Source organism: Perissodus microlepis, chromosome 6 (genome assembly GCF_051167445.1).
Source record: "Perissodus microlepis isolate ML-2025 ecotype Zambia chromosome 6, ASM5116744v1, whole genome shotgun sequence".
Taxonomy (NCBI): Eukaryota; Metazoa; Chordata; class Actinopteri; order Cichliformes; family Cichlidae; genus Perissodus; species Perissodus microlepis.
The window spans coordinates 14453360-14469042 of NC_140466.1; the positions used below are offsets into that span (position 1 = coordinate 14453360).

At 40.2% G+C, this 15683-nt stretch overlaps 1 protein-coding gene across 2 annotated transcripts in view; it reads right to left on the bottom strand.

Annotated features, from left to right (window-relative positions):
* Positions 1–15683, bottom strand: part of prr36a (proline rich 36a) — a 31466-nt gene that overhangs the window by 14494 nt on the left and 1289 nt on the right. The window contains exons 2-3 of one of the 2 annotated variants that reach the window (XM_084930956.1): positions 1839–2534; positions 1607–1697 (exon numbers count right to left, since the gene is read on the bottom strand). In XM_084930956.1, coding sequence (XP_084787082.1) covers positions 1607–1697; positions 1839–2424 — 677 coding nt within the window. In that variant the 5' untranslated portion in view covers positions 2425–2534. Of the gene's footprint in view, positions 1–1606; positions 1698–1838; positions 2538–15683 lie in introns of both variants that reach the window. The other variant, XM_084930955.1, reaches the window with a different exon arrangement.

Below are 15683 nucleotides of genomic sequence, written 5' to 3' on the forward strand. Positions count from 1 at the left end.
ACATTCACATAAGGATGATGCAGCAGTGTAATCAGACTGACACTTGAAATGCCTCATCTAATTAATTCAGAGGATCTGCTTCTTCATGTACACACCCTACCACACCTGTACAGAGTAACAGAAAATAGTTCCAGCTATCTGGACAGACCACCTGGTGCCGCTTTGGATTTTTTTTTCCTTTTATAAAATGATCTTGGCCACTGGTTGGAAAAAAAGAAGAGAGAGAAGATGAATAGCTGATTAACCAAAAACCACATCATCTTCTCTCTGGTCTGGGAGTTTGCACCATTTCTCCTTTTTATATCATTGTAAAACAAATATCACTGAGTTTTTAGACCTGTGATCTTAGATGGATTCAGCCACCGCATCTTTTGGAATAGTAATGCAAGGAGGAATCCGCTGATTAAAAACACAGACAACACAGAGTATTAATAACTTAAATATTCAATCTCAGCAGCTAAAGCTTAATGAACTTCTGAGAATAAGGGAAACTGAAAATATGATTTAACAAAAAAAAAAAAAAAAAAAAAAAAAACCCCATCTCTGAGCAAGTAATAAAATGATTTAGCATTATTCCTTTCCATCCTCAAGCCTAGTACAAATTTTTGCACCAGTTTCACAAATGGTACTGAAACTAGTGAGAGTTTATAAACAGGTATCTACAGCATGATAGTTACTTTCAGCCAAATAAGAACATAATGGGTCTTTGTTGCTTAAAGGAATGACAATGCATCACATTATTCCTTTATTCAATAAGAGGGCATTAAGAGGAAAGGCAAGGGGAGATCAAATCTAATCAAGCCTCTCCATACAGAACATCACATCCTGTAGAAAGATGCTGGATTGGTCTATTATGTCCAATTCTTTGTGAAGTATAACAAAAGAACTCTTCATTTGTGGATGTCTCACAAAATCAAAAACTTTGCAATGACTCGTTTCTCATGCTTGGGCTTTCAGGTAGCAATCGTTCTACACAGTACATAATAAATGCATAACAAAAGCTTACTAGTGGAAGTGACAGCAGTGACTGGGTCAACTGCTAAATTCTACAGCACACAAAAGGATCATTCGTGCTTTGTTTAGTCCAACTAGAGCGCTCTATCCAAACCACCAACCCAGTATGAGAGGGGATTATGATCCAAGTCAACAGCTCTCTGCCCTGGGGAGGTGGGTCTGGTTTCTGCCAGGGGGGTCTGCCCATGACAAAGCAGTAGTTCTTCAGTATCACTGGTTCTGTTAAGGCCCTCTGTTTCAGGTTATTTCTGCTAACATGACTCACACACTTGAAGTGAAATTTGACTCAATAATGGCCCAAAGACCACAATGAGCATCGTTCTTCACTGCTCCTTTTCAGGGCATTGAGATAAAGTCATCCTCTCATCCAGTTTGTAAGGGGATTACAAAACTCTCATGTCAGAGGGAGATCAGAGAAAAGGAAGACATGTATGAAAGAAACAGAAGAGGATGGAGGAAGTAAGAGAGGAGTATCTGTTAGCACACCACTGATAAAATAAAGGGGCTTTCCAACCACATCATTTTCACAGACTGTGCTACTAGACTTGTAAACTGCTGGAACCTGTTCCCAGTTTATGACAGAAAGCCATACCTTGTGGTTTTTGATGCAGCAGGACCAGCAGCTTTAGCTGTGGTCAAAGCACTGGTTTTTGGAGCAGTAGAAGGGGCTCTGCTGGCAACAGCTAAAATGAGAAGGGAAAAAAAACAAACAAACAGAAAAGACAATGAGACGACACAGAAATCAGAACAAGACAGTTTATTCATCATACCTTATTTAGAGGACTGTGTTGAACCTTAAGCTGTCACAGCTCCTTAAGACTCACCTGTAGTTTTGGGTTTAGCTCCATTAACAGTCTCCGTTGCAAGTTTCTTCTTAGGTGTGCCATTCACTGATGGTTTGGTACCATTTGTTACTGTGGCAGCAGCAACAGAGGTAGTCCTGGCAGGTCCAGCAGACCTCTTGTCAGGCACTCTAGTTTGGTTCTTGGCTGTTGTGGAAACTGCTGATGTACCCAGTGGTCTTTTGGGTACAGCTCCTGCTAACGAAGATGTTTTTACCGTAGATGTTGCTGCAGTCTTCTTGCCTGGAGCAGCAGAAACACCGGAGGCAGATCTGACATCATTCGCAGTGCGATTTGAGGCAGTACCAGGCCGTGAGCTGGAAGCCCCAGCAGAGGCCAAAAGCTTCGTTTGAGGCCCACCAGCTTTTGGTTTAACTTTGGCCTGCGCAGGCACTGGTTTGCCATTGGCCTTTGGAGCAGCTGTTAATGCAGTATCATTTGCTACATCATCTGCCTGTGATGGGGCTTGTTCAGTTATGTTTTCTTGTAATGAGGAAGGCTCTGTTACAGTAGCAGCTTCACCTTCACTGGGCTCTGTGGTTTCCATGCTAACCCCATCCGGTTTCATACCCTACTTCAGAAACGTGTGGATGCTGCTGGAGTCGATGCCGATATCTACGTCTACAGGCTCACACCTGTCCTGAATGGTCAGTTCCTCTTATCCTTAACAAGGACGTCCTGCTGAAAAAGAATACAAAAATGTGGGTTAATCTCCAAGCTCAGTTTTGACTACACTAAATGTACTTCAACTTAAAGCTGAATTAAACTATGCTGCAATATCATGGATTCACACGATAAACATGTCCCTGTCAGCCAATGGAAACAGCAGTTATGGTAAGGGGCCTCAGTGGAATTTGGGAGAGTTTAAGAAACACAGGAAGCGAGCAGCCTGAGATGCCAGCAAATATTCTCACTTAAAAAAAAAAAAAAAAAAAAAAAAAACCCTCTAGAGTGACTACTCCATCAACTAATGCGGCACAACCATGACAATAATGCATCAATAATGGCCAAGAATCTACTAAAGGCAATTACCATTAAAATACCACAATAAAGAGAAAGTGAATTGCTTTAACTGTACATTTTAGGGAGAAAAAAAAACCCAAACAAAACAAAAACCAAACAACACACCACTGCTCCAAATTGCTTCCAGTAGCTTAAAACTCAGTGGTGGAAAAAAATAAATCTGTGGTTTGGAGAGCTGAAAACCAGGAGAGGGTTTCCTAGTTGTGAGCCCACAGGCGATGAGACGGTGGGAAACGAGCATCAAATAACCCATTTGTTGTCGATAGTTTTGTGTTGAACAGATGCAGTGTAATACAAATATCATCCTATGACTGTTTAACAGATTTAGTGCAATGGCAAAAAATGCAGACAGAAATTGTGGAAAATCAGAACTTGACATTAATTATAAAGAAGCTGTGGTGAAGAAGTGACGAAAACAAAGCACGAGGGGCAATCTGGAGATTGCGTGCCAGTCGAGTCGCAGATCTTTAGCTTATTAACCATCAAACTAAAATTTATATTGCTATGACGGGACAAAGCTGTTCCCAGATGCTTAATGGATTTATCCCCTCCCTCAATCATCCCTTTTACCCACAGGCCCCGTGTCTTTGCCCTTTTGACCACAGAGCCCTCTACCAACCCCCTCCTAAACACTCATCTCCTGGTTTTCTATAGCCCCCCACCCACCCCCTTCTCTACTTCCCCTGCATTTAGATCTAGAACCAGTCAATTGCTATACAGATGGATGATCTAGCAAGCAGAAGTCCTGCATGGTACAGCAAACAAACTGGGCAAATGAATAAAGATGGACAGGAAACCCCCCCAGCAAATATCTTCTAGAAAATGGTCAAGTAGTTAAATTAGGTAAACCAAGAGAGCAAAGCTGCTTTTCCACTATAGAAACTTAATGACCTGCATTTTATGGCAAATGCACTCTCCTCTACTCTAAATATTTGTAAAAGTCCTAAACCCCTACAGATAAGCAAAAACATCTGACATAAACTAACAGTTCCAAAGAGCAAGAGTTTCCACAGACATCAGATTACTCAGTGCATTTATAAAGCCACACTGTGTACAACAGCAGGCACTACAGTAACTTTTTTTCCCTGTCATTTTTTCAGAAATCCCAGACTTTTTTCTCCCACGGCAAGAAGGTTAAATATTTACTTTTCGATATCAAGTCTTAACAATAACTACTGATTCATGCCTCTAAATGCAAATTCATCATGGACTATTGGTTGGAAATTCTGGAAGAACTTGTTTGACTAGTCTGTTTAGAGTTTTTGGTGTCTTTAAACCAAACTAAACCCCCCACCACAACCCCCAAAGCTGTCGATAAAAGCTACAGAGTCCTTTTCTTTGTTACTTTTAAATAACTGACCCAACCCATTTGCTTTGCTAACTTCAGATTTTAACGGTTGTTTCAATCTACTCCATATGTTTCCTTCTCTGATTCTTGCGGCTAAAAATCTCACAAAGTAAGCAAATTTGGGAGAGAGCAGTGCACCGAATGTAATTTTGTGTCATCTCATGGAAAACATCAAGCTTCACATGAGGATTAATTAGCCAAATGTGCAAAGCTCTTAGAATAGTGGTATGCAAATTAAATGCCAAATTAAGTTTGTTTTCACATCCCCCTCACCACTTCTCAGCCATTTTAATATATTTGCACTGACATTTATTGGGGGGGTAGCTCTTGGAGGAGACGTTCTGGTTATTCTTCTCAATAAACTTTACCCAGATTACTCAGACAGTACTGTACTTGGCATAGTTTTGCCAGTCAAGCTACTAATGCTAGGAGCTTAGCAAACAGAAGCTCAAAGCACATTCCTTCTGAGATGGTGACCCTGTTTCGGGCAACGTCTTGATGCATGCTCAATCATCCAGGTAAGTAAATCTCCAAAAGTTGATTCTGTTCATCTGGACGTAGCGTTTTGTGGGAGAAACGTTTCGTCACTCATCCAAGTGACTTCTTCAGTCTCAGCTGTATGAACAGTACATTTGTTTCAGTCATTATGCAAATGTACTGTTTATAAGATTGGAGAAACCTGCAGTCAGCTGAGACTGAAGGAGTCTCTTGGATGAGTGACGAAACGTTTCTCCCACAAAACGCTACTTCCAGATGAACAGAATCCCCTTTTGGGCAAGTAAAAGGCATCATCTGTGACCAGCTCAGTCTTTGTGACGTAGCACAGACGGGAAGCGAAAAGATATACAAACTAGGGCTGCCACGATTAGTCGACTAGTCACGATTACGTCGACTATCAAAATCGTCGACGATTGATTTAATAGTCGACGCGTCGTTTGAAGCTTTGTAAGATCACAAAAGACGCAGGAATAAGTAGTAGGATTTAAGAGTGTAATAACGGACTGAAACAGAAGATGGCAGCACTGCATGTACAAGGATGCCAGCTGCCGTTAAACCCCGAAGAAGAAGAAGCTGTGTCCCAGAATTCATAGCGCAGCCCAGCTCAGTTTACAACAATGGCGGCAGCTAGTTGGTTTTAATATTACTCTTATTATTCTTTCTGGGTCACAAAATAAACGTTTAACATATTTTTAGGCGAGAATGTAGCTGTGTAAACCTCAAATATCTGCTCAGTTTATCAAGACACCACATATTTTCAAAAGCGCTCCGACGTTTTCGATGACGTCTGTTACCCACTAGCTCGATAGCTAGCCGGGGGCACGGCTCACCAGAGCCCGTGAGAACACCGGACTCCCGGCAAATCGTTTTCAAACCCACCGCCGTCTTTCTCAGGTTAAATATATATAAGCCACTTAGATAACTTCAAAATGTTATTGTTTGGCTTTTTTTTTAGTATTTTATTTGTTCCTGAGTAAATCGGTTTGGCTGAGATTAAAGTTATAGTTTTTACACAGCTGAATAAACGTCAAGCAGACAACTGATTATCAGAAGTGTGAGATGCTCAAGAATATACTCCGGTGTCCCGTTATATTTTAGATAGCAAGGAGTTTATTAAACTTCACCGAAACAATCTGCAAATTTCATTAAAATTTAATAAACTATCATCTTGTCTTTATTTTTAGTTAGCACATACCGTAAACACTTAAAGCTGTAAGCTAATGATAGTTATATAAGAGCAGATGCTGCTGGTGCAAGAAGCTGTACGCTGTACGTCCAATGGATGATGATCTGATTAGTCGACTAATCGCAAAAATAATCGGTGACTAGTCGACTATCAAAATAATCGTTTGTGGCAGCCCTAATACAAACTCCCAGCCGCACGGTCGTGCAAAGATAAGCGATGTCTTACAGAGAGGTTGCTCTGCAGAGCAACTTTTGGCCAATTCTGCTCTTTAAATTCTTTTTTTTTTTTTTTTTATTTATTTAGAACTGCAGATTTTGTGTTCGAAATTCAGTTCACTGAAGAGCCATAATCCTCATGAGTGCAGCGTACCCTTTTCTAGTCAACATCACTCAATATGCCTGACATCTAGTACATTTTGCAGATTTTGTGATGAAAGCAAATGCCTGAAGGCTAACAGACTGCAGCAGTGCATTTGGCCAAAAGCAGGAGAGGAGAGTGTTATTTAATGCAGTCATTACTTTATTAGACTGTTAGAGGGAGTGTGTCTAGACAGAGCAACAACTCTGTAGTCTTTGTGGCATTTACATTGTACTGCAATAGAAATATGTGTCATTACATTTTATTTCGGACTTCTGTCTTCAAGCAGTTTAATTGCATCTGTCGTAACCCATCTCTCAGTCTCGCCCTCTGCGCATCCAGACGTTAGAAGTGGTGCCTGACAAAATGGGTCACTTTTAATACTGTGTTAATACAAGCACAGGGGGATTTAGCTGTGTTTAGAGCACGACAGAGGTTTGGGATGCATTGTGCAGACTGCTGGAGGTGATCTGTTGATAGAGATGCTGTCAACTGCAGATTTACACCAGACTGCTAATGATGCTGTAAATATGAAACATCAGAGACATAAATACACATGACAGACTGTATGCTTAGAAACTGTAGATCATTGGGAAAAAGCCAGTGAAGTAAAACAGGAAAATATTTCAGCTATTCAATGCACAGTTGTCCCCTACGCATTTCGTTGTAACTCAGTCTATGCGTCACATGGCCGCGAGGATTGTGTCAATACATCTAATATTGTGCATTCTGGACTGCTAGCTGAAAAAGCAGTGTGTCAGACACTGGGCTATAAGACTTAGAACTGTACCCCACAGTTAAATCTAATTATTTAAGAAAAAGGATAAATCCATAATGCAAATGTGTTAGTGCTACATGAAACTGACCATATCAGTTTATTAATGTTGAGCTTTTACTTTATGATCCCTGTCGATGCTGCATCGTCTTCAAAGTGAAGAATAAAAGAAAGTTAAGGCCTAAAAGCTGCAGCAGTATCGAGTGCACATCCGCCCCATCCACATTCCAGCTCTGACTTCCTCAAGACTCCTTGGGGCTACGCAGCGACAGCTGGCTGCGTGCATGTCCGTTTGTGTGCATGAGATGAGTAACAGTGCAAGGGTCAAATGGAGAGTGATGAATGCGTGGGCTGTGTACATGCACAAAGATGCAGTGTATGAACGAGCAGAGGGTGCAGGTTCAACATGAAAATATCCGTCGCCATTAATGAGACAGCCAGAAAAAAGTGAAAACCAGAATTTGCTGGCCTGCCTACATTCCTGCAATTCCACAGGCACACTTGATTCATCGCTGCATTCTTACTACAGCCACACCTTCAGAGATTGTTTTTCAAGCAAACGGAAGCTGCCGTAGTGAATTTGACCGTTGTTTCAGGCCTGGGAGTGTTCAGCACTAGAACGAAGTAGGGCCAAGTATACAAATGGGTTGACTGATCATTAACTTTCCTCTGGTGTGAGTTTGAGCAAGATGCATGTACGACACAGGAAAAAACACAGGCGGTATTCAGTTCAAGTGAGAGCCCAAATGAGTGTGTAAAAAGGGCAAACAGGAAGAGGGTGTTCGATTTCTGGCACTCAAATTACAAGAAAAACAAATCAAGACATTTAATGGTGTTTGGGGAAAGGCAGGGGTTTTCCTAACCTTGAGCTCAGGCTTCATCCTCATTAAAAGAAAAAAAAAAAAAAAAAAGAAGAGAAAAAAAAAAAAAGAAGAAGAAACCTACTCGCATTCACTCAATCCTACTGTACTCACCACTTCATAAACCTTTAGGATTTACAGAACGAGCCTTCAAACAAGAATCTAAAAGTAGGTAGGAAAACTGAGTCCAAGTAAACGGGGGCTGTGTGTGTAAATCCATGCTTCTCTTGACCATACAAGGTAGTAGTGGCGTTTCTGCTTCATCACCAAGTCAGTGTTTAGTTCACAGAGAATGAGAAGGAAACCAATTGGCTCTTGGAAAACAAACGTCTTAACAGTTCAGTCTCTGTGCATTAAGCCACTCTCCCCATTCAGAACCACTGGATGCTGCACAATTACAAACCACTGGTGAGTCAATATACCTCCACATATAATTTCCTGTCAAAATTTCTACATATCCAAGAAGGAAATTACTGCGACTTTCAGTAACAGGTATTGATTGGGTCATTATTAGTCACTTTAGACCCAATCTGCATTTCAATAAGCAGGAAATGAGCTGTTTGGTAGTAGCTCTAGTTTTTAGTTTCTAGTCTAGTTCATTGGAACAAATTATGAGTTAGAAGACCATGGCTTCGTGCAGCTCAAGGAGTCCATATAAAGAGCAAAACAGATGTCATTTGCCACAATTCTCTCTTGAAACCACGGACTTTCTTAATATATGTGCTTTGTAAATGATAACCAACCATTAGAATATTAACTGTTGGCCTAGATCCAAAAGCCACTGATCCACAGGCTAAGTCAGCAGACTGCCCAGTGGGTGTGTACAGGCAGACCTGGTCAGGCTGTCTGGCTGAATGCACTTGCAAAGAGTAATTCACTATCTGGGCTTGATGGCACAGATAGTGGAAAATCCATCCTGCTCCATGTTTTGTGAACAACCCTTCACTTGATCAAATTGATCCAAGATAATTCAATATTAAAAAAAGGTGACAGCTCGTACCAAGTTATAAATAATCAGTAAACAGGAAGTCAGTGAAGGATGGGGCAGCTTGTCGGCTACTATCGGGGGCAGCGTAATACAGCGATTGGATTATTGACTTTATGTAGCTTTCCAGCAGTTACAAAGAGCTAGTGAGAAACTGTAGAAATTCCTTGCATCTGTCATAAACTGTTAAGGCCAAAAATTTGCTATCGAAGACATTACCTCAAAGTGGATCTTTTGGGTGTGACCATTCGTGCATATTTTAAAGAAAAGGGTCTGTTATCTTATTTAACAGAATTCTATACATTTTCCGCTCATTTCCGCACTTCTGATAAACAAAACCTGTTACTTCACTAATCTTCCAAAACAGCTCAACACAATTCATTACCTCCTTGAGACATTTTTTCTGAGCTGTGACTTAAGCTGTGGCTTAACACAATTTCCTTGTTACCAGTCATAATTTTTTGTAACCCACGTGACCTGTTCTACCACAAAAGGTAAGCCACAGGGGGAAAAAAAGTTAAACTACATCCTCTCAAGTCTATCAATACAGATTCATAAAATGAAAAGCAAAAACATCACATTTTGCATTATCAATGGTTCCAATATGCCGATTTTAGAACAACATTGAAATTCTTTTGATGCATGTAAGGCAGCACCACCTACACATGCTCCTCACTCTTTGAAGAAAACCCATCAAGACAACAAATGGCACTCAAGAACCTCGTTATCCATTAACAAAGAACCACATTAACCTTGAGTGATCTTGCAGCTTCACTGGTTTCTTTTCATCTGTCCAAATAACTGAACCATGTGCTGGTGTTGACAAGCCCTACATCACAGCACCCAAGACTGCATTTGTACTGATGAATGTTTATCCAGATCGTGCCAAGAAGTTGTCTATCGGTCTTCACCAAAACACTTGTCCAGAAACAAGTGTTTGGAGTAGTTCAGCAAAACCTTCTGCACAGATTTAAAAAAAAAAAAAAAAAAAAAAGTGCTGACTGGCAATAATCAATGTTCCTGGCAAAGAGAAAAAGAAAAAGAAAAACACTTTCATCACAAGAGTTGGACTAAATGTTAAGCATGCAGCTTAATCAATTCCATACAGGAGACTAACAGGTGCTAAGTGACTGTAAGCTTCTCAACACTGTCATTAGGAGCAGGTGGTTAAGTGAAGCTACAAGTTAAATGGACTTAGCCAGCTAGCCCTTAAGGGAGTGGCAATAAAACAAGATGGACTCCCAGCTATTGGCAGTGATGTGGTCTAAAGGACTGCAGAGAAGTGGGCTGCAATCTGTTCCAAACCTGGGAGGGTTTTCAAAAGCAAAAGCCAGGCTTTCCTGCTGGCATAAGGACAACCTGACAATGGAACAAATAATAACAGCAATGAAGTAAAAATCTAAGTAGTGAGGAAAGGAATGGAAATATTTCTGTGCAATCGCATCTGATATTCTTACGTGTTCGTGTGCATAAATGAGTTTTACATCATAGCGCTATGAGGCTGGGGGGAGGGGGGGGGCATTCAGACCCCATTGTGTGTACCCCCACTCAGGCTTGGTGCTAAGGAGAATGGGGGGGTGGGTGCTCAGAGGATTAACTGGAACAGCGGGACAGAGGAGCAGCTGGCACTGAAACTTCACCTGTAAGACTAGGGACACTTGTGTGAAGCTACCCCATTCTTATATACTGAACACACAGCGAAGCATTCAAATCTGCCATCCGTCAACCCTTACCGCACCAACTGGTTACTTACATTAGCACTACCAGAGTTTTTTCTAACGACTATAAATGCAAACAAAATTAGTCTGCAAACAGTCTGCTACATTTAAAGAGAGGTAATTTCTGACCCATTATTCAAAATGTATTCAAGTTTAAGTAAATTAAGCACCACATTTTTAATCACACTTCTAGTAACTTTTCAAACACAATCACTCAAATTAAGTTTTTATTGCTGGTTGGAGCTGCCCTGGCCCACGAGTTAAATATTACGTTTCGAAATAGCATAGTCTCTAATCTATTACCCCACTCAAAGCAGGGGTGCCGTAGTAATCAAACCGAGAAACGTGTGAGGCGTGACTTTAAAATTGGAAATCAAGGGGATCCGGGAGGAATTCAGTAGTGATGTGTGATACTACAGATTTCGATATCGAGCCGATACCAAGTAAATACAGGGCCAGTATTGCCATCATCAATACCAATACTACCTTGAGAGCAGTGTGTCATGACATTTGCAAATTCTGAATTTGTTTTAAAAACCACTAAATTGACAATAATTAGTTAACACAAAAAACCCTACACCTTTCAGGATTGTTTTTGTTTTTTAAGGGGGTGTGGGCTGGAATCTAAATGTGCCCGTCTTTAAAGGACTTTATGTCAACTTCTGTTTAAATGTTCTATAGGTGATAAATAAAATATATGTGACAGTCAACAAAAAAGGTTCATGTCTGAGATACATTCTTTCATTTTTAATAACTAACTAACTAACAACACAATTCAGTAGGCTATATACTGAACTTAGAGGAGAGAAACAAAGTATTGATCCTTTCACACTAGTATCATCCACTACCGATTCCAGTGTTGGTATTGATACTGTCAATATTTGGATCAATCTGCCCATCTCTAGAATTTAGCCCCATAAGAAACACATAGATAAAAGACAAATGCAGTTAAATGTAGTCCAAGAGATTGAAGAAATATGCCATTATGTTACAGGCCTGTTACATTTTCCACAACTTCAATTCAAAACAAGAGCGAATTACGAGTTTCGATCGAAAATCGATAATGGCTGGGCTGTAGAGAAACCAGAGATGACATCACTTTTGGCATATTAAATCAACTCAGTGGCTACTCCCTGTCCACCAGCCAACTGGTTATAGACAGGCAGATAGTCAATATAACACTGAAGAGCCCACAGCCAGATCAGTTACGATCTCTGTGACCGGGCCGGGTAAGGTGAGGACAGATGGACACCGATCCCACACCTTGCCTACATGCTTCTGATAGCCACACCCCTGAACTGTCACACACATAACTAAATACACATTGGCAGACTTTCATGCACATGAAAGAGGCAAAGGATAATAAAAGATATACACAGCCAATCCAAAACAAACACACAATTCATTGTTGTTGTGAACTTTGCTTCTTCTCTGGCAGTTATCTAGTTATCAATAGTTCTCAGTTTTCCTGTATGTAAAAAAAAAATAAATAAATAAACTGTGGTACCCAACAAAGATGTTTTACCCTTTCTTAGGGAAATTACCAGGATAAATGAGACTAGCCAAAAACACAATATGAATATAATATTATTTAGAAGTGCAGGATTAATTCAAACATAAAATATATTTGTTTTTCATTGAAATGGTCACACATAAGAGTAAAATGGTAGACTTAAGGTAATACAGACCAACTGTGCTTACATGCAGAGTCACCTCCTAAAGGCTGATTCAGAGCCAGGAAACTCAATTCGTGCTTTAGTGGACATGAAGGCTGCACGTGTCAAAGAGGGGACAAGCTCTGAGGCATCATATTACTCATACAATACAAAAACTAATCTAGTTAAAACCGTTGGCATTTAGCCACACACAAACACAGGACTCATTGTTTACAGTTCTCTCATTACCTGTTCTTTGTAATGCTACAACACACAAACCCAAATAAACTCTAATAACTTTTTTTTTTAATATAAATACACCCTATAAATGTATTTTTAAAACATCTTTAAAAACCATTTTGCTGTATTCTACAACCACAAAATATCTGGCTTTAGGCGGGCATTCAAGGCTACCCATAGTGAGCTAACAGACATATTTCTAAAGTGCTGAAGTACTGTTTCAATAATTACAGTGCATTGAGACTGGCTTCACAGTTCCAGACAGAGTACCTAAAAAAAAAAATAAAAAAAAAATGCAGCGCCAGCATCCACTACTCTATCCTAATGGGCAGCAAAGTACCAGCCTCAAAACCACACTGATGAGCATTACATCCTTACCATCCCACAGCTACAGAGAGAAACACAGGCAACAAGGGTGAAGGATGAAATAAAGTTTAACCCTTAAAGTCTTCCTAAACAGATGTAGTGGAGCAGGGTTCAAGCACACTGGTGGTAGCCTCACAGCCCTGCACTCACAATTAATCCAGCTTTTTGACATTCATGCATGTAGACACTGATGGAAACCAAAGCTGTGGTACCACTTTTTAGCCAACTTCAGCAACTAGCATAGTGCTACAGAAGAGGAGTCTGCATAAATCAACATGATAGAATTTACCATTTACTTTCAAAGATCACAACTATAGCTTTCAACCAAACAAGTGACATGTCATAGAAAGGTATTGAAATTATCTATTTATTTCATAACAAGTAAAATGAAGGCTAATAATGTGTTACTTAAAAGGCTATCTGGGAATGCCGAACCGGCTGTGGATCGGCAAACTCTGCAGTGTTGTGGTAAAACTGAGTTAACTAATATGACCTAGTCCAGAGGGGGAGAGTGTTACTGTAGGTGTGTGACCATCAGTTTAAAGATCATCCATTTTGCTGCCTTTTGTTTGCAAATTTAATTGCATATCAAAGTCCCATAGTGTGAGCACTGAGCATCATTCTAATTACCTCACAACCACTCACACTGTTGGTTTGTTGATATGGAGGTGGTTAACATCTAGCTATTGGGAATTTTTCATTCTGATCAGAATTTTTAAAAAGATCATCATATGAACTTTCCACCAGATCAGACATCAGTATAGTATGACAAAAGTGTGGAATATAATTTCCATGAGTGTGGGACTGAGACTGACTCTGGTTACAAGATGTAACCAGCTCACTTCCAGGAAAATGCAAATACTCCATTCTGTGCAAGGGTTATGCGCTTTTCATTCATCTGCTCTGATTTTTGACATGAAATAAGGTGACTGATGGACATGAGCTCGAATTTCTTTTAAAAATTAAAATGATTAATACAAGAATGAATTCACAGGGGCATTAATTCTCTATTGGTTAAACTTGCCTTCTTTTTAAATTTGCCAGTAGGTCTTTTTTTGGACTACCTACAGCATCTTTTCAGAAGTTTCTTCGTGTTAAAAGGGACTTTTTTCTTCCCACAGTCGGCAAGTACTTGCTCATAGTGGGCCATGGGATTGTTGGGGTTTCTTTCTAAAATTCTAGTGCATTTACCTGCCAATATAAATGGCTTTAAGTGTCTGCTGTAGTGATTTAGCACTACATGAATAAACCTGAGTTGAACTGAATACGATTTGAACCCCTGACATCATATCCACTCAGAGCTGATGCATACATGATGAGCCAATGCAAAGCTGAATAAATAGCCAAAAATCAGGAATAATGCTATAGAATATCACTGCAGTTATCAAACTGAAAGTGAAACTTGAGACATAAAATTGCCACTTTTATTTACCCATCACCTCAAATAACAATCCCAGCACTGACAGTCTGTTAGTGTTGTAACAGTTATGTTAATACTGTTGCTGGTCCTTTACCTTTTCCCTGTCATAGAGAAGTCATAATAGGCAACATATTTGGAGTGTAGAGAATTGAATGTTAAAAAAAACAACTAAGCGCTGCAGCCACTGTTAGTGCTTTTGTTTTTTTTTTTTGTTTTTTTAATCTTTTCGCGTTTTTCCAACCAGACACAAACGCAACCAAGAATCCACCTGAAGGCACCTCGTAGCTGGCAAGGTTTGACAAGGAGGTATCTGAAGCATTCCATGCAAAACAAAAGGACAGGTTTGTTAATCAGTTACAGACTTGCTCCCTAATGCACTGTACCCATTTACACAAGCCAGTCACACTAGATTTCTCAAACGCAGCCACCTGCAGTTTTTGCACAGACCGTCACGCCTGAAATAAAACAACAACTGCAGTCTCCCCATTAGGCACCACTGCCCAGGCTCAGTCATAAAACAAGCCTTAAAGTTTACAAGCCAAGCATACCAGGGCTGAAGGATGTGCAGAGAACTTGAACTTGCAGCAAATGCTTAAATCAATTCCTCCGATTTAACATAGTAGTTTGGGTTGGTTTTTTTTTAAGTTCCTGTACTAATAATGTAAAAATGTTTCATGTGCTACTGATAGTTTGGATTTTAAAAAGAAGTTCATAATACTTGCATATTCCTGTTTATAAAATCCCCTTTATCCAGCCATTGAAGTTTAAGGTTACAGAAGGCACTGAAATGAGAAAACTATTTCAAGCCCTTCTTCTCGGTTGCTTTGACCTTTGGGAAGAGGAAGAGGAAACGGGGGTGTGGGCAGGGGAAGTGGCTGTACAGTATGAGGGGGGGAACCCAACCAAACACAGCTGTGTCCAAGTTCACAGGCTGGCAAAATATGCAAGCCTTTTACTTAACTTTAAAGCTACACTCCATCATATGCTGCTAAAACAGTAGATATCTGATGCATCTTCATATGCTCGACATCTGTGACCAGGAAGTGCACAAATACACCAGCCAAGTCACTCAAATTCAGTTAAAAGGTGACTGCATTTCTCCATTCGTTTCCGATGAGCCTTTTAAATGGGGCAGAAGTGCAGATTTTGCCAGATTCATCCTCTGAAGTAGGACACAGCAGCGAACCTGTAATGACCCTCTAAGAGCTTAGCCAGACAGTCAGAATAAACAGAGAAGGGTGGGTGTCATGTGGCTGTGTCATCCACATCCTGTGTCACACCCAAGAGATGAAATGGGTTTGGGAGTAAGAAACACACACCCAAATGCAAGGGCCTGCATGTAAATAACATTTCTGAAGCCAGGGACAGTCACTTGTCCTGATCCCAAAAACCCTGC